The sequence below is a fragment of the Lepisma saccharinum genome, chromosome 14 (assembly GCF_977018435.1).
Source record: "Lepisma saccharinum chromosome 14, izLepSacc3.1, whole genome shotgun sequence".
In the NCBI taxonomy this organism is placed as follows: domain Eukaryota; kingdom Metazoa; phylum Arthropoda; class Insecta; order Zygentoma; family Lepismatidae; genus Lepisma; species Lepisma saccharinum.
Window position 1 is genome coordinate 48,347,041 of NC_139242.1, and position 19,763 is coordinate 48,366,803.

General features: G+C 37.6%; 1 protein-coding gene across 1 annotated transcript in view; it reads right to left on the reverse strand.

Moving 5' to 3' along the window:
- Positions 1–17,498, reverse strand: part of LOC145998860 (TBC1 domain family member 13) — a 57,608-nt gene extending 40,110 nt beyond the window's left edge. Inside the window, exons 1-5 of the mRNA XM_083135539.1 lie at positions 17,465–17,498; positions 17,297–17,370; positions 11,335–11,460; positions 9,102–9,255; positions 1,555–1,711 (exon numbers count right to left, since the gene is read on the reverse strand). Of these exons, the coding sequence (XP_082991665.1) occupies positions 1,555–1,711; positions 9,102–9,255; positions 11,335–11,460; positions 17,297–17,370; positions 17,465–17,484 (531 nt within the window). The 5' untranslated portion in view covers positions 17,485–17,498. The remainder of the gene's footprint in view (positions 1–1,554; positions 1,712–9,101; positions 9,256–11,334; positions 11,461–17,296; positions 17,371–17,464) is intronic.
- Positions 17,499–19,763: the final 2,265 nt, after the last annotated feature.

A 19,763-nucleotide genomic window follows, 5' to 3' on the forward strand; every position in this document is an offset into this window, starting at 1 on the left:
TATTCGATAGTTAGAAAGTAAAACCCTATAATCAATGTTGAATGGTCGCATCTCATTCTTTCAACTCAATACCTTCTGAATATAGTTTTTTATGTATTTCAAAGTTAGTACTTAAATTTGTATTGTTTGTGAGAAATTGAAAAGGTGTTGATGAAATGTGTAGCATGATCAGCTGTAACTATTCTACACTATGTTGCCATTTGTCACTGGACACCCCTCAAAAAGTGCTTAGGATCATCTGTACACGTCATACAACCTATAAAAGGCATTCCCGGTTGAGAATACACTCATACCAGCTACAACAGTCAATATGGACAGACAACGCGAACTGAGTGAGGCGGAAAGGGGGATGATCATTGGATCATTGGAGCCCACAGGTTTGGGCATTCGACCCGTGAGATTTCCACAAATTTCAGATACCCCGGTTGACAGTGAGTGATGTTATCATGAAGTGGAAGCGAGAGGCATGACATGCCGACCCAGACCCAGTAAACCGAAAATATTAACAGATCGTGACCGTCGATGCTTGAAACATGTGGTGAAGTCAAACCAGAAGGCATCCTTACAGATGGTGGCACAGGAGTTTCGATCGGCTTCCAGTAGTGCTGCAAGTGATCGTACTGTCCGCCAGGAGATCGTAGCACTTCGTTTTCATGGTCTTGCAGCAGTTCACAAGTGCATATCACAGCCCGCAATGCGACCCGCCGGTTACAGTGGTGCAAGGAATGCTGCCATTGGACTCTCGAACAATGGAAATCCATCCTATGGAGTGATGAATCGCGCTACCAGATGTGGCGGTCTGATGGACGTGTGTGGGTGTGGTGTATGCCTGGTGAACGCTGTTTACAGGACTGTATCATACCCACAGTGAAATTCGGCGGAGGTGGCATCATGGTGTGGTCCTGCTTTTCGTGGTATGGTCTTGGTCCTCTTGTTTTAGTTCAGGGAAACATGAATGCCGACGCATACCAAAAAGTTCTGGACAATTCTGCACTACCAACATTGTGGGAACAATTCGGTATTGTCCCATACCTGTTTGAGCATGACAATGCTTCATGTCATATGGCAGGCATTATCAACACATGGTTCGAGGACATGGGTGTGCAAAAACTTGATTGGCCAGCCCAAAGTCCAGATATCAACCCCATTGAACACCTTTGGGACGAGTTGGAGTGCCACTTGAGAGCCAGGCCATGCGCCCAAAAACACCACTGAGCTATTTGCCGCTTTGCAGGAGGAATGGGGCAAGATTCCCATCGACACACATCGCAAATTGGTGGAAAGTCTTCCTTGAAGGGTTGCAGATGTCATTGCGGCGAAAGGTGGCCCTACACGATACTGATGTGGTGCTGTGACCGGATTAACGTACTGGTATGGGGTGTCCGGTGACGAATGGGAACGTAGTGTATTCCTAGAGTAAAACATCTATGCTCACAACTACACTAATTGTTGCAAGAGAAAATGGTGTATCACACATAAAAGTAATTATTAGTGAAACTGTTGAGATGATAAAGCATTAACTCAACTTAATCATTAACAAATTAAAGCCTTTACCTTTGTTATTCCTAATCCTTTTCTTTCTACATTGGCTGACTTCAGAACTGTATGCTGGACTCTTTTATGAAGACGTTTTGTCCCATTGCTATTGACAACTTCTTGGCATGGAAAATCTGTTGCTTGTTGGAAGAAAGATATGTCTGGACAAAGGCGCCTGAAAACAAAATTGATGTGATTAAAATATTTTCATGCACTTTCTTCGATGATTAATAGTTTCTTGTGCATTAGCAGAAAAAAAAAAAGGAGGCAATATTCCAAAAGGCAGCAATATCTGAATGAGTCTCTCTTCATAGTTTCCACTTTGGAGAAAGTGACAAGATCATACACACACCATCAAAAAACATCAAGCAATCACCGAGACCATGAGGACTGAATGTATAATGCACGAAAATGTAAAATCAGGGAATGTAGAATGCAAGTTGCACTGTAATGGAAATGTAAAAATTATGCTGCTTTTGCTTGGCAATAAATTATAAGATTATATTGACCACGTGAGATAGGCTTCTGTGAGCTAACATTGAAACCCACTGAAAACTCGCCTGGTTTGAAAAGCCAATAAAAACCTTTCATTAACGAAATTACGATACAAAGACAAAACTATTTCAAAAGGATTTTTTGTTATTTAGTGATGGCGACAATGAGGATGAGTGATGAAACTGATGACAAAGAACACCAAGTACAGGCCAGGACTTGAACCTAGGAACCCTGGCATCCTAGGATACTGTGCTAACCACTCTGCAAGGTCATTGATATTTCAAAGAAGGAATGTTGGAATTCATGTGAATGAATTTCATTACGATGTAAATCCAGAGCACATTTCTCCATTTCCCCCCAGCATTTACATAATTTTGACACTTCAATTAAAAATCTACACATAAAGTGTAACTCACCAACCCTGAGACCTTCAGTAAACAAACCGTCTCACCGATTCGATGTATCAACAAGCTCGGAGAACACGGAGACCTTCCCGCAAGCATAGCACACGCCATGTTGAAAGTGGCACTACTTCCTAGCTGTTCACATGACTAATTTTAGAAAACAACCAATGTTATAAAATATCATTATGTACACAAATCTCTAAGCTCATTGAAAGTTACAATGCATATTCCTACAAAATGTTCACACTTATCTTGCCTTGACATGCCACCAAGTTATTTTACGAAGTGCACTATATTTGGCGGAACAAAAATCGTTATTAGGATGCTTGTCAAAGTTTCCAACTGCAATAAATTTACGAACTTTCTTTGTCTTGTTTTGATCATCATCATCAATATATTTATTGGACTTACAGCATTGCATATGGCTGTTTATGCCCATTATATATTTTATTTACATAAGATACAATTTACATAAAAGCTACAAACAAATTTCAAATACACTCCTATCTATATCAAACCTTAGAAATATATACATTACCATGTTATATCATTTTGTCAAAAAAAAAAAAATGCAAGTAAAATATATTCAATTCGCATGCAAGAAAGATTCTTCTTCTTCTTCTTTTTTTGTCCCTGTCAGCATTATCTTGTCGACTTTGGACATCGTTATTGTTTTTTTTTATTTATTTTAATGTTTTCTTCTAAAGTTGGCAGTTAGTCTCACAAATTAATCGGAATCACAAATATATAACAATTATTATAAATAATTCACTTTTTTTTTGTCCATTTTACTGTTTCTTAAAAATCACTTTATATTTCAAGTCTACATTTTCGAGAATATGCATACAGCATCCATATTAATGAAGGGGATAAATCTGTTAAAATGGATGATAGTGATATTGGAAATGGAATTTTTAAACGTTGAAAACCTTTGTAGAGTATGATTTGTTGATCTGAATAGATCGGACATTCTAGAATTAAATGTTGAGCATCAGGATTATTATTGCCACATTTACAATTTTCTTGAGTTTTAATTTTTATTTTTGCTAAATGTGCTGGTGTACGTACGTGTCCTGTTCTTAATCTATTAATAAAAACTATGACTTGCCGTGGGACTGTGTATGAATTGAACCAAGGGACTTTAGATTTAAATTCTGCAATCCATCTATATGTGTTGCCCACAAACTTAAATTGATCTTTGCACCATTCATTCCATTGTTCCATAAGTTTGATTTTTACTCGTGGTAATAAATCAGTATACATTAACCTATTGAAACTTATGAGTTGTAAATCTCTGGCCTGTTTAGCGTATATGTCCACTCTATCATTTCCTACATTAATATCATGTGCTTTGACATAACTGAATTGTATGTCAATGTTTCTTTTGCAAGCAAGTTGAATTTGTTGAATAATTAAAATAATAAGATATGATTGGTGACATAATTTGGGATAGGATGTAGATAATGCTTGAAGAACACTCAGCGAATCTGTAAGGAGAAGAATTTTTTTAAAGTCTTCCGCTATTCCATATTGTAAGGCTTTGTATAGGGCGTAACTTTCCGCAGTAAAAATAGATGAATCTATAGGTAATCTAAATTGTTGATAAATGTTTTTCTCTGGGATGTAATAGGCACATCCTACACTATTGTTATTCTTAGAACCATCGGTATAAATCATTACATGCATTGGCCATTTTTCTCTGTACAATGCATGTAAACCTAGATCTCTGAAGTGTATTGAACATTGAGTATATAATGGAATATCTAGTTGATAGATCAAAGGATGTAAGAGAGTGAAAGTATTAGATCGAAGTTCTGGAAATAAGTAATGACAGTATACAAGGAAATATGAGGTGGTATGAGGATTTATTACATCGGCTTCAGCCCATTGTTTTTGTATTTCAAACAATTTATTAAATGGATGAGGATGATTTTCCCATGATTTAAGGAGGAATTTTATTGTTAATTGAATCCGCCTGTGACTCAAAGAAGTCTCTTTACTCTCCATATAAACACTTACATTGGGGCTTGATTGCATAAGACCTAGACAAATTCTCAATGCTTTTCTTTGTAATATATCTATTTTGTCGAGTAGATTGGATTTTGCTCCCCCGTAGCTGAAAGCTGCATAGTCGAAAAATGAGCGAAAGCAATTTCTATAAAAGAGAAGTAAAATTTTTGGGTGGCCTCCCCATTTTGTTGTTGTCATGCTACGAATTATGTTTAAAAACTTTTGACCTTTGTTTAATAAATATAAAATGTGTGTATTCCATGTAAAACGTCTATCAAAATGTACACCTAAATATTTGTGAGAATCTGTCACTGGGATGTCAGAAATTTGTAAAATATTATTGGGATAACTATCTGTGCGTTTGTTATTAAAGCAAATGATTTTGGATTTATTTTCACTAAGGGTTAATCCTGCATTATGAAACCATTCTCTAATGGTGTTAATTAATCTCTGTGTTTTAATTATACCTTGGGTTGCATCATCTGTAGTACAGTAAAAACAGAAATCATCTGCGTATTGTACTAACTGGAACGGATAAAGAGGTAAGGAGTGAATTTCATTTGTGTAAATATTAAATAATAAAGGACTTAAAGGTGCACCTTGAGGAATTCCTATGCTAGTGAAACGAGGGTCACTAATTGTTTCTGAGAACCATCCATATATCTTTCTATTGGAATATAGGTTCCATATGATTAACGATAATTGAGGATGAATGAAAAGATTTTCTAATTTGTTACAAAGCATATGTAAATTGATAGAATCATATGCTTTTTCCACATCTATAAAAAGACTATAACAGTGTGAACGACTAATTTTGCTATTTTGAATTGCAGTGCTTAGGATAGCTATTGCATCTTGACTGCCATAATTGATTCTAAAGCCAAGTTGAGTAGGATAAAAGAAACGTTGACGTTCTAGTGTCCAGGTAATTCTGAGGTATATCGTTCGTTCGAATATTTTTTCCAAAACTGAAATTAACATTATGGGTCTGTAAGATGTAGCACAATGTGGTGATTTATTTGCTTTTAAAACTGGGAGAACTATATAATCTTTCCACTCCCTCGGTACTATACCGGTACGGAATATGTTATTGTAAAAAGATACAAGAATATCTAAACCTGCTTTAGGTAGATATTTTATGGCTTGGTATGGTATTCCATCTAAACCTGGTGCAGTGGGTTTAATATTATTAATTATGTTTTTTAATTCCTCTGTAGAAATGGGAGGGAATTCAAGTGAAAAGTTAGAAATATTTTCCTCTATTTTTTTTATATGGAAGGTGTACTGATGGTGGAGCCAAAAGCATTAAAAATTGGTCTTGCCAACTATTATCTATAGGTTTTCTACGAGGTGGACATGGTTTACATAAGGAATTAAATTTATGCCACACATTTCGGGATGATTCCTGCATGTCTATTGAATTGCAATATTTAATCCACGCTTCACGTTTTGCTTGTAGAAATATTTTTTTTCCTTGTGCTATTGATTTTTTCCATAATATTCGATTTTCAAGGGTAGGATATGAAGCAAAATGATTCTCACTCCTTTTTCGGTTGGCTTTTGCTGTCTCGCACTCCGAAGTCCACCAATGAATTTTTGGAAAAATTAGTCGTGAAAAATTTACTCTTTTTCGTGAACTGAGAATGTCTAAAACTTCTGTGATATATTGGAGTAGTGTATAGTATGAAACCGATTGAGAGGAATTTATTTGTTCTTTAAGTATATAAGAATCTATTAAAATTGTATATGATTCCCATGATATATTATTAATTTTCCAGCGATTTATGGGAAATATGATATGTTGAATTGGTTGTGAGGATATAAAATGTGAATGAATATAAATGGGATAATGATCACTACCATACATTTCTTCCGCTGTGGTCCACTGAAATTTTGGTAATAATGATTCTGATATTATAGTGAGGTCTATTGTTGAGGGATTATTTCCGTTGCGTGGGACGTGGGTGGGCGATCCATCATTTAGAACAATAAATGAGTTGTTTTCTATCCAGTCGGCAATGCTGGACCCAAGTCTGTCTGATGATTGTGAGCCCCAAATGTTATGATGACCATTAAAATCTCCAACAATGATGTATGGGCTAGGGGTATTTTTTGTCAATGCTTCTAAATCTGATGGTTTTATATTCTGAGAATTGTAATTTGATGGGATATAAATATTGATTATTGTTATTTTTTTCCCCTCTATGAAGATTTGGATAGCACGTGCTTCTACTTTATAATCGCGGAAGAGTTTATGGTGTTTGGATATCTGAATTTCCTGATATGATATTGATTCATGGACATATATGCTAATACCTCGTTCATTTTCAGAATAGGGTGGGCCTATACAATTATAATGAACAATTTTGTATGTTTCGTACTGTCTACCCTTAGTTTCCTGTAAGCAAAGAATTAAAGGATGACATTCCGTTATTAATTTCATTAATTCCAATTTTCGAGTAGAAAAGCTAATAATATTCCATTGAATGAGAAACATCTTCTGCTATGTGTATCCTACTTGTTCTGTTTGAAAGTAAGGTTTTGTAACACATTTATTAGATTTATGGATAGTTCATTGATATGTTGTAAAAGCTGTTTTTGTTGATGTAACTCTTTGAGTTCAACTAGAGTTGACCATAGGAGTGGTATTGTTTTGAGAAGTGAGGTGTAGACTTCGTGAATATTACCGATAGATGGGGGAGGTTGATCAATTATTTTTGTCGACCATTCAGAATGTCGATTGTTCGTAGAATTAGCAGAAGGGAAGATATTTTTCCCTATAGATGAGGAAGGAGTAATATCAGACTCCGTTGAGGAGCTTTCTGCTTTTGATGTTATGTGATCTGGATTATTGGGAACCATATGTCTCGCCTTGTTATGATATTTTCTTTTGTGCTTTGTAGGTTCATTGTTTTTTTTGTGTGCAATATTAGGTATCTCAACTATGTCTGGATGTGGAATTACTTTTGGGTCCACTGTGTCGTGTTCCAAAGAAAATTGTTGTCTTCCTATATTATTGAAAATGGGCTCCACAGTTGTAATGGTTTTTGTGTTAGTAGATGATTGATCTTGTGAGCTTTTATTTTTTAAGTCAGTGGGTGGTGATCTGGAATATTGTTGAATAGGTGGAAACTCTTTAAAATTAATTGTGGGCTTCAAAATTTCCTCTATGCTAGGTTGTGGAATATAAGTCCCTTCTATCATTTGTTTAGCTTCACGGTATGATAAATTATTTAGAGCCATACGTTCCTGGATTTGACGCTCTTTGTGCCACATTGGGCAATTTTTATCAAGGGCTGAATGGGACCCCTGGCAATTCGAACACTTGGCAGGGAGATTACATGAATCTCCGTGTTTAATTGCTCCACAGGTAGCGCATTTAGACTGTGAACGACATTGGTTGGCCGTGTGAGCGAATCTGAAACAGTTTCTACATTGAATGACTGTTTTCTGTCGGGGTGTTACTTCATATATGCTGCTATTTATGGCTACTTTTTCTGGGAGATGTCTACCTTGGAATGTCAAACACACTAGTTTAGTATTTCGTAGCTGAAACGATCCATCACTTTTCCAAATCTTTTTCTTCATTCGTTTTGCACTAATGATAGGTATGTATGATTGACTGCCATCCACTACGTCTTCCTCACTGACGTCGAATTCTATACCATATATTAAACCTTCTCGTTGAATTAAGGATTGAGGTATGCGAGCCTTAATAGAAAGATGAGATTGAAATTCTTCGTTTTTAACAAAGTTATTCGCCTCCTGAGCAGTGTTGAAATATACTCTTACCCTATTACGACCACCTTGGTCTATATATTTAACTGGAATTTCTGCTTTTCGAAATTTGTTACCTAGGCTCCCGCCCGCAAGTTTACCAACGTTTCTTCCTGTACCCTCTATCAGAACTATGAAAGGGCCATTACTGTTATAATCGTAGAAGTTCTGAGCCGAGATTCTTGCGTTCGAAGATTTGAGAGAATTATCCATAACTTCTTGATCTTCTTGATGGGTTATTGTCTGAGAAGTCTCTACTTCAATGTAGAATGCGGGTGAAATGTTAGGATTCATGTCATCACCAGTGTTTTCAGAATTGAAAGACGAGGTTGCATGAAGATCATTTAAGTCTTCCATTCTGATTATCAATGATAGGACCTTTACGGCCTATTATGTATACTATTTGACACTTGTATGGATTAGAAGACACCTGTATCACTTGAATACTTGATCTTTATGTTTAATACACAGTACAATCACAATCACAATCACAATTAACATTTACACAATTTACAAACATCACTGCGTAAATATCTCTCTTCCTTTCAACTTCAAGAAAGAAGCCAATTTTATGGAAAATGATTACTGGTGCAAAGAGTTAACCATAAAGGTGAAGCAATAAGTACAAAAGAAAGAGCATTGGGTTTAAAGTGAGACGTCACTTGCGGCTGTGTATCCCATACTACAAATTGGCCGTTGTTTTACCTTACATAATGAATCCTGTAACAACGCTGGATTTTCGTGTGGATTATTTTACTTCTATGAGTTTGCGATGCTTTCTGCAAGCACGTGGTTTAGTTTACAGAAGGTCTCACGGTTTGTGATTTGAACTTTAGTAACAATTTCGTGCAGTTGGAATCATATGTAATTTCTACACACCTCACATCCTTGTCAATTTGTAACAACACTTCATTGTCTTTGAAGAATGTCTGCCATTGGCTGTCTGGATTAGGATTAAGTGGATGATCTTCAAATGTAACATCCACTCTTTTGCTCTCATTTTGATGGGATCCTGGTGTTACTATCATTTCATCTGAAATTACAAAATAGGTAAACACATTAATAAAGAAACAGTGAAGGTTATAAATGCATATGGTTGATCACAGAATCCCTCCTGAAAATCAGGGGATGCAGTGGAAGGTAAATCCATTGTTTAAGACTGGAATGTGGCATGGGAGACTATGCATGCTGGTCTTGTTTGCGAAAGTCATTATATACTTGTTTACATAACTATTTGAAGAAATTTTAATAAAAGCAAAAATACAGAACTAACCTCTAAAAATCTCATGCAGGCAGCAAATCGAAGAAAAATTGAAACAATATAAATGTGTTCTTGCTACCTCTAAAAACAGCAAATGATCCTCACCCTTCCTTTCCCTACATACCCCATCTCCCTTCAACTTGAACTGTCGTGATTAGCCAAAAGTGGTAGAAATGTGATGTAAAATAAACTAAATAAATCAATCCCTTACACTTGGGGGTCTCGTGAGTTCACAATTGTAATTTTTTCTCTATATGATATGGTGTTTTCTCCCCTTTTTATGAATTTCGATTCTGATATTAACTGTACCTTTAACCTTTCCAAATCATTTTGCCAAATAAAACTTCCTTTTTCAAGGAATTTACAATGTATTTTATTAAAGCGGTGGTTTCTGTTGCTAAATATATGCTATATTTTTAAATATTTATCTTGACTTACAAATGCTTGCTTTACCAGAGTTTACAAATATTGTGAAAAATCACATCACTGTCTGTACAGCAACCTACTAATATTTTTAATGAAATGCCCTGACTTTTCCAGTTATAGGTTTATTTCCCAGGTCAGTGAGAATGCTGAATGCACAACCACCGAAATTAAAATAGAAAAACGCCTTTAGGTAAGGGAAAAGTATTGGGTTGATGCAAAAGTCCGTAGCGTTTGTGTCTGGTATGGCAACACTGCGGTGTTAGGAGTTTGTTTATCATTTGACGTTCATCAATCGGAGTGGCATTGTTGTGCTAATGAATACTCATTGAATTTTTCAGATTTGAAGGAAGACAGTGTTATTTGTAGGCTAAAGAACAACAAGTGCCACGTGGAAAAAACGAACACTTCCGACATATTCTTATGTTTGAGTTTAACAGAGGGAAAATGCAGCGGAGGTAGCTCGAAACATTTGTGCCGTGTACTGGGAGAATGCCAACAGGGAAAGCAGGGCAAGAAAATGTTTTAGTCATTTCAAAGAGGGCAGGTTTGTCTTGAGAGATCCCACGTTCAGGAAGACAGTCAGTATTTAATGAAGACCTTTTAAATGGTTTAATACACGGAGATCCACATCAGTCGACCCAAGAATTATCTAATGTGACAATTCAACCACAGTGCGAAATTTGCGTTCCATTGGGCAAGGTTCAGGATACAGCATGCTTTAAGTGAAAAGAACACAAATCAGCTAGAAGGACAGGAAGACTGCATCAAGTGTTGCTGCAACATGATAATGCACGGCCCCACTCCGCTAACATGACAAAAGCTGCCATCGAGGAGCTTGGTTGAGAGGTTACTCCACATCCTCCTTACTTCCCCAATCTTGCACCCACGAATTTCCACCTTTTCACCTCTCAATCCATCAATCTTCAAGGAGACTTCTTTGGTTACGAAAATGCTCTTCAAAATTGGCTTGACAACTTCTTTAACTCCCAAATCAGCTGATTTCTTTAGGCATGATATCAGAAAACTACGGTCATAGACAATGAAGGAAAATATGTTACTGAATAACATATTTTGTTCATCTCAAATGAGTATCAAATTTTTAAAAATGCCACGGTGGAAAATGCTATGAACTTATGCATCAACCTGATACGTTGTTTTGCACACTTGACACGTTTTCATTATGCAAATAACATTTTTCACCATGGATTCAATATAGCTGTGCATAATTTTTATTAAATCTACTCTAAAAGTGTGTGGTTAAAGTAACTTTCAGAATCAATACGTAAATGAAATTAATATATTGAAATGAAAATTTTCTATTCCTTACAATCCGATACTTATTTTCTAAGATTCATGACTATTCTGAACTATTTTATATTCACACAATGTCAAAGCATTGGCAATCACTTAAGTTGAAAATATTACCTATAAACTGCTTGTACAAGTCTCTCTTTCTGGCTAAAGTCTCACTCCAGGTCCTTTTCGTTGGTGGCAAATAATTAAGAAGCAGCTTCCAACAAATGGCTCTGATTCCTTGCTCATCGGGTATACCTGTTAAATGAAAACAGACATGCTGATATGTATTTGGGCATTCCACCATGTCATTTTTCACCACTTAAAACTGCAACAGAAGGGCAGTATAAACAGGTATGCAAAAGCAGAATTTTGGAAATAAAATATGTACAAATGCACACTATGGAAAAGTTCTGATTAGGATTAGGTGGGTCTAATTTTGCTTGCTTTGCCATACAAATAAGACAAATGTTCATCTTTCAACACTGCAAACAGCATGTATTTTAGCCAAATCTACTGTTTGTGAAAGGCAATTCGTATCTTATTATCTCAGCCCCAGGGCACAACATAAAACAAGATGTTTGAAATGTGGTAAAAATATTAAAAAATATACTAACCATCTGGTGTAACTTGCCCTAAAATTATAACTGAAAGTGTAGATTTGGGGGGTTAACGATATGGGTAACACTGAATCTCCAAATATACAAATCCAGTCTTGTTTTTATGCCACTATTTATTGAAGCAATACATAAACCAATTATTTATTTGATAGTAACAAAAAGAAAAATGCACAATGGGACCTAAGAAGCCCTTCTGTTTCTGTATTAAGTAGCCTTGAGGCTAACTGGGGGAACAGATGAATCTACAATGCATGTGGAGAGGGGGCGAAAATAAGGTCTTGAGTCATTTTCCTTCAGTTGTTTTGTTCACTGCAATTCAGTCGAATTTGAAATGACTTCTATTATTATTATATGAGAGAAAGTCAGTAAATATATCACTTAGTATTTCTTTAATAAACATTTGTGACCTATTTGCTGACTTACCTATGTACATAACTGTATTTATTGTTGAAGTAAATTTAAGAGGAACACTATTTTATATAAGATATACAGTTGCCCTATGTACATAACTGTATTTATTGTTGAAGTAAATTTAAGAGGAAGACTATTTTATATAAGATATACAGTTGCCAAGAGAACAATGGAAAACTACAAGGGTCGTTCAAGGTTGACCGGGACTTTTATTTCTAGACAGGAAATATACATACATAGAAGCACCAAACTATGTCAGTTTTTCAAAGTATTCCCCCTGAACATCCAGACACCGTTGCCGTTGTTGTGGAAGTTTCTTGATGCCTTTGGCGTAGAAAAAAGTAGGTTGGTGTCGTAACCACTGCAGGACAGCGTTCTTGAGTTCCTCATCTGTCTGGAAGTGTGTCTCGCCCAAATGCTCTTTAAGTGCCCCAAACAAGTGGAAATCACTGAGGCATACATCTGGACTGTAAGGACTGTGTGGTAAAACCTCCCAGTGCACGCTGGCCAGTGTTGTTTGAGTCAAATGGACCGTGTGGGGCCTGGCATTGTCATGGAGAAGAATGACGTGTTTCGACAACATTCCAGGTATTTTCTTCCGAACAGCCCCACGTACAGCACCGTGAAGCAGTGTTGAGTAATCCTTGGCATTAATTGTGGCACCCTTCTCCACAAAATCCACATGGATAACACCTTTCATGTTCCAGAAGACTGTTCCCAAAATCTTACCGGCAGACGGCAGCACTTTGCTTTTCTTGGGTGGAGGGGAACTTTTATGACACCATTCGTACACTCTTGCCCATGACAGTGTTTGTTCACCATACTGTGCTTGCAGTCTACGCCAAATTTGAGCAGGTTTCACCTTCTCCTTCACGATAAATTCCATTATACACCGCTGTTCCACAGCAACAGATACACTACTTGCCGCCATCTTTGTTTACACTACTGCGCATGCGCCAAATGTGTCGCAAAGGATCATGGTTACTCACAAGGAATCATGGTCTGTCCTGCCCTAGTAATGCAGCACTACATTGATTCATTAATATTTTACGCACGAAAGTCCTGGTCAACCTTGAACGACCCTTGTACAAAATATAAGTCCTGTGTTTGTGTACACAAATAAGGAGGAAATTAAGCATTAGATATTTAGCTTATAGTTAGACTGTCTTATGCAAGGCTTCAAATGTACGTTTTCTCAGAGGACCATGGGTATTGATTGAGTTGGTGTTTTAAGTTCACTTTATGCACAGAAAGGCCAATCGGGACTGGACCTACAGTTTGAAGTGGGATCCAAAGTGCCTTCACCGGATATCGAATCCAGGACCCCTTGATTACAAGGTGAAGATGCTACCACTGCGCCACCATGGACATCACTAACTCATCTGGGAGCAATATTAACCTTGTTCAGTCTAACAAGAAAAAGTTTCAGATTGTAGCAGATTGTGTTTACCTTAAATATTTAAGAACTAGAAGCTAGAATCAGAATTGTACAAGTGAAGAAGATGGACCACCCTCCCGTAACAATTTTTGACTGGCTCAGGTGGTTGCAAGTGTCCATCGCATGAAAGTTTCAACAAACTGCAGAAAGTTTTGGTGATTCCTGTGACAAGCAGTGGTTTTTCCAAGATGATGATAAACATAAAAATAAGGTCAACCACGTCTCAGGAAAGACTCACCTTCGTCAGGTTACCTTGAATTGAAAAGTCAATTGCACTGAAAACTAAGTCTGAAGATGTTATAGAAGTATTTTAAGAGATGGTTTCATTCACCAGAAGGATGTATTTATGAATATTTGGTGTTGTTTCTACTAAAAGTGTTTCATTCTTAAAATGTAATGACAATGACACAATATTTCTTCGTGTAATATCAGGGTGTCTGATAAAAATAACAAATCCAAAATTATTGACTTTTTCTGGCTTTCTTTCACTTTTCTTGACCTTCCCCCCCCTCTTTTTTTAACATTTATTTAATCGCTCTCTACTTAGGTGTAGTTGTAAATTAAGAAAAATGAAAACTAAAGCTGTACTTTTAAAATCATAACCACACCTAAATACAATTTCAGATTTCCAAATACTCAATTTTATCAAATCCTAGTACAGGTAAACAACATGTAAATTTACTATAATAATAATATAATCCTTTGCGCAAAAGCCCTGAAGGGCCTTGGCTTACCTACTGACTGCCGGTCTCCCTCCCATGCTTTCCTTCATCACCTCTAAGCATGGAGATCTGCAACCAGTATTAGAATAGTCGGGGGGGGGGGGGGGGGGGGGGTCAGCACGACGTATCCCCGGCCGTTATAGTATACGCTTACTCATTCGAAGCTCCCCAATTTCCTCACGATGGTGGGTTGCCACTGGCCCTATACGTAGGCCGACTAAATTCCGACCAGAGCCAGATTCGGACCAACGCCATCCCGCAGCCAACGATCTCAAGACGAGTGAACGCCTTAACCCGCTCGGCTACGGAGGATGACTGTAAATTCACTATACTGTAAAATATTTCAAAACTTCTTGACCACAAGCACAATTTCTTAACCTACATGTTGATTTCTTGACTGGTAGACACCCTCAATATCCATTAACTACGGAGCGATTTTACAATACAGGGAATTTCTCCATTTTGTTTGAAATTCGGCATACTCACTAATTTTGGCCCCCTAATCACGAATCTGCAGTCAAAATTTGGCGCTCACACGTGGAAATAGCAAAATAATCGAAATTAAGTTCTTATTTCCACACCCTCGATTTCCGAATTTCCCGCCGGTTCCGGGCTCCGTCCCTGGGGTAATCGACCTACCGCCCCAACCGCTATCGCGGCCCCGCCTATATCTATAGACTCCCTGTTAAGGGCATGTTAGAAAGTGGCCGGCTTCACCTGCCCCCAAATAAGCGCCAAATTTATACGTGAGCGCCAAATTTTAAGTGCAGATTCGTGATTAGGAGACCCAAATTAGTAAGTAACCGAAAATTCAAACAAATTGGAGAAATTCCCTGTATTGTTAAATTATACCTTAACTACATGTACACTTATTCCTGTATGTACCTTACATATGTGTGTGTATTATGTAAGTAGTGTGCATGTGCGTTATACTCTGTACTTAAAAAATGATATCCAATCTATCTGCATTATCCTGAGGTGATGCTTCCATAGACTATCATGATGGCAATGAAACAGCTGGGGCCATGTAATGTGTACATTTTTCTGGCTAAGGAAATGCCACCGGTAAGTGTTCTGAATGTTTAAATGATTTTTTCAAAGTTTGAAAGGAGAAAAACGAAGGCTTGCAGAATTGGAAAAATGATTGTTACAGTAAATTTGAACCCTGGTGAAATTAATTACCACTGTTCGGAGCTCCAAAAAGTGCAATTTATCAACAAAAGACGTAAAAGTAACATCAGCAAGGCATTTTTCATAGTATCACAGAATAGAGGAACTGATTTTGAAAGTAAATTTGAAGCTTTCTGAAAGTAATTAGTACTGTTTGCAGTTTTGAAAAGTCTTATTTATTTGCGAAAAGATGTAAAAGGTAAAAAGTAAAGTCCTCCCCTGTGCTTTGCACCATGCCTGCACTTTCTTGATCACGGTCGAAGGTGGGAGTGATGTTATCAGCACTACGCCCCTAGCCATCTTTAACCCCCAGAGTTTACTCCAGGTACCCACTTTATATGATGCTGGGTGGGAGCTGCTTGAGCAGGTGGAAAAAAATCCCGGTTCTCCCCCAACAGGGACCGAACCCTGGTCTCTCACATGATAGTTAGATGCCCTAATGACTGAGCTACTGTGGCTCTGATGTAAAGGTACCTTGCGCAAATATCCAAGCTTCCCCTCGACAAGGTTTTCCACACTACTGCCTAAAAAAGGCTCGAAGGGTGTCCTGCTTGAGACCAGCACCAACATAATGAGATGTTGAAAGCTTTTAGGGAAATTATTGCAATGCTAACAGCACTAAACCTGGCCTGCTTATCCTAACCTAACCATGAAAGCCTTTAGAGACATTATTTGAATACTAAGAGCCCTAACCTGACTTGCCTAACCTAACTACGAAACCCCTTCACACCACACACACACGTCACCCAGATGACCGCAGCATTCTGTAGCCAAGATGACAGTAAACCAATGGCTGGATCCAAGAGAAATCATAAGTAATACATGGAAGTGAAAAACCATTCTGAAGCAAACATGCAGTAAGTAATCGTTAAAACTCCTAAGTATTCTGTTAAGAGAAATATATAAAAATTGAACCATTAAAAATAAATGCCTGTGTATAGATATCAAATCGGAGTAACAGTTTCATACATCGGAGACACATTTCTTCATTTTTACAGAAGAAACTACTTACGGAAATGAGTTTCTCTAAGGTTTCCAAAGCTAGTCGAGGTATTTTCTTCCATCGTGGTATCTATTTGACCGGGAAATTATGTCAAGTGTTTCCAATACCTTTTTTTTCTTTAACTATGCTTGCCTAACCTAACCAAACCTTATCGGAAATGGTTCGTGGGGCTATTCGTCAGCTACCCGTGCATAATGTACAATTTGCACGCGTGACGAACACGATAGTAGGTATTTTTCGGTGAAGAAGGTTTGGAAACAATGATATTCGAAAATAAAAGAAGCGATATCATTTGCAAAGTAAGCAATATCGCACCGTTACGTGCGTTCGGTAGCACTTAGAAAAATGCGTTATTTTAGTAGAAAAAGTGTTTGTTTTCGTGTAAAAAGCATAATGGCACCTAGAACTATGTTCCGCAATACACAATTGGTAAGTACGACCCATGCGATACACAAAATATCCGATTTTAATGTGTCTCCGATCTATGAAACTGTTACCTAAATCGGAATTAAACAATCGAAACTTCGACCATACTACCTAATTTTCCATCATATGTAAAATCAAGACGCCCCTCATCGATACAATATGCCACATCTAAACGAGGTTTAAACCATAACATATCGACGAAACGTGCCTTAGCATAGCTGACGCATTATAATGAACATGTCATTCAAAACAATTTTCAACCCACTTCTGCATGTGATAGGCGTTTCTCTATAGACATACTCACCCTGAAAGCACAGTCTTTTTAATTTTTTCATGTCTATTTCCTCCTTCTGCAGAACGTCATTGAACTCCTTCAACCTAAAAAAAAAGTAATGATTTTTATTATCATACTGAATGTGAAATTATTAAAAGACAAATGTCATCAATAAAATATTTTTAGTAAACATCGCACCTTGCTCTGTACGCAGACATTATTTGTCCCACAGATTACTATCCAATCCATGTTAATTGCGCATGCGTATTCATCACATGTACCTATGTGCCATCGAGTTGTGCATATGGTATAACCCATATGCCTTGTCTTGTTTGCTAGGGGCAATGCAAGTGTCTGCAACTTATCGAAAAGTGTTAGTGTTTTTTCCAGAAATGCAAAATTAAGGTGAAAATGACGTGTGTAGAATTCGAGATTTACTGATCTTCGGAATTGAGAATTTTTCCGGTCCTGCACACCCCTACTTATTTCTGATGACGAGACGAGAGACAACTTTCAACTTGTAGACAAGGATAATATACAGGTGGTGGACAAGAAAATATGAAAGGTTGCCCCACCCTTGGTCTCTGTGTCATGCACAATTCATCCATTTCTCGTGCCTCCAAAATACTCCACAAATGCGAACGACTGAGGATTCAAGATGAGGTGTTCCACTTCATCGTTGTGCTCATCGAACCAACCAAGCATTGATGCACTGGTGAGCGTAAATGGGGACATTGTCGTCTTGGAACACAGTCTGGATTATGACATATAGACGATTGCCCACAATAGCTACTGTGACATTATTCTGTTGTGACCTTCCCATGGAGGACTATAAGTTGTGCAAGACTACGCCAATATTACAGCGCCTAGAATAACGTAGTGTGGAAAACGGCATGCTTCTGCGCTCTTTCGCTGGTTCCACTCGAAAATGATCCGCTAGAGGCGCTGGTGTTGACCCCGGTGCTGGGTGTTCGACTGCTTATAATGGAAGTAAATGGAGTTTTCGCTGCAACGTCTGATTCTTTTACATGAAGCATTTCTATGAATGTGATAATTGCTATGATATTTGGTACAGTGGTCGCGAAGATATTAACGAACATTCTAGACAGTCGACCACGTCCTGTTATCGTCATACTTTCGTTAATACAGGGAGGTTATTTCAGTCGTTCACCGCCAGAGTGACGGCCGTTCCGCGGACTCTTCATGCAACAGGTCCCGGCAAATTGCGTTCAGGAAGTCCGTAACAGAAACCGCTTGTTTTGTAATGTTTCCACTTTTCACAATTACAGTTACAATTACAATTGAAATAAGCACGTACCTTGTCGCACGGATGCAGGAAAAGGTGTCCTCCCAAATACAAATATTTCTGGCACCTTATTTCTGACATCTAATCTTAGATTAGTCATCGCTACTTTATTCTCAGTTGTCGCGACAGCTTATCGGGGGTTGGGTGAGTTGTCAGCCGCGAGAGGGCGCTTCATACTGCACGTGTCGGCAGTGATGCCAACCGTAGGGACATGTCCCTACGCATAGGGACTTTTCACTAAATTTCGCCCGCGTAGGAACGTAGGGACAGATTTTGCCAAATGAGGGAAAACGTAGGTACTTTTTTCAATCTTGGTAAATTACATTTTATGAATTAGTTTATCTGGATACTTTAGCGAGGAGGAGAAAAAAGAACTAACTAACAGATCTCCATCAGAATTTTGGAACATGTTATCGGTTACCAAAAACTTTCAAGGCAAGTTCCTTTTTGAAAACATTTCCACTCTCGCGAAAATAGTGCTAACATTGCCGCATTCTAACGCGGAAACGGAAAGAATATTTTCAATGTTAAGTGATACAAAAACAAAAAAGGGAAATAAAATGGGACCAAAATTGTTAAAGAATGCAGGAAATACAGCATCACCAACCACCATCTATCTCTTCACAGCAGCAGCATGTATGACTTCAAATAACATAATCAACAGTAAACGACTCAACGTTATTCATTAGGGGTGTGCTGGATTCTTTACTTTAAAAAGTCGTTAATTCTCGACGTTTTCTGCCTTGTAAGTTTCTGGAACTTATCGAAAGTTGTAAGTTTTTATTCTAGAAATGCAAAAACAATCACTTAAAGTGAAAATGACTTGTAAAATTCGAGATTTCCAGTGCTTCGGGAAATTTCGAACATTTCCCGTCCAGAAAATTTTCCGACTTGGTCGGGAAATTGCAAATTTTTCAGTCCCGAATGTCGGGATTTAAAAAAATTACCGTCCCGATCCCGTCCCGACCCAAAAAATTCTGTCCAGCACACCCCTATTATTCATTAAGGCAAGAATTTACAATACCGGACCCTTCTGTAATTTCTATGCTACGTCTTATACTCACGAAATAATTATTCGTGATTATTTATCTCAAGTTAACATGTTGGGGTGAGGGGGAAAAAATGTTCATTAACGTGTAGAAGTTGTAAAATAAGCTTTTCAATTCTCGCAATGATTCTCCGTATACAAGT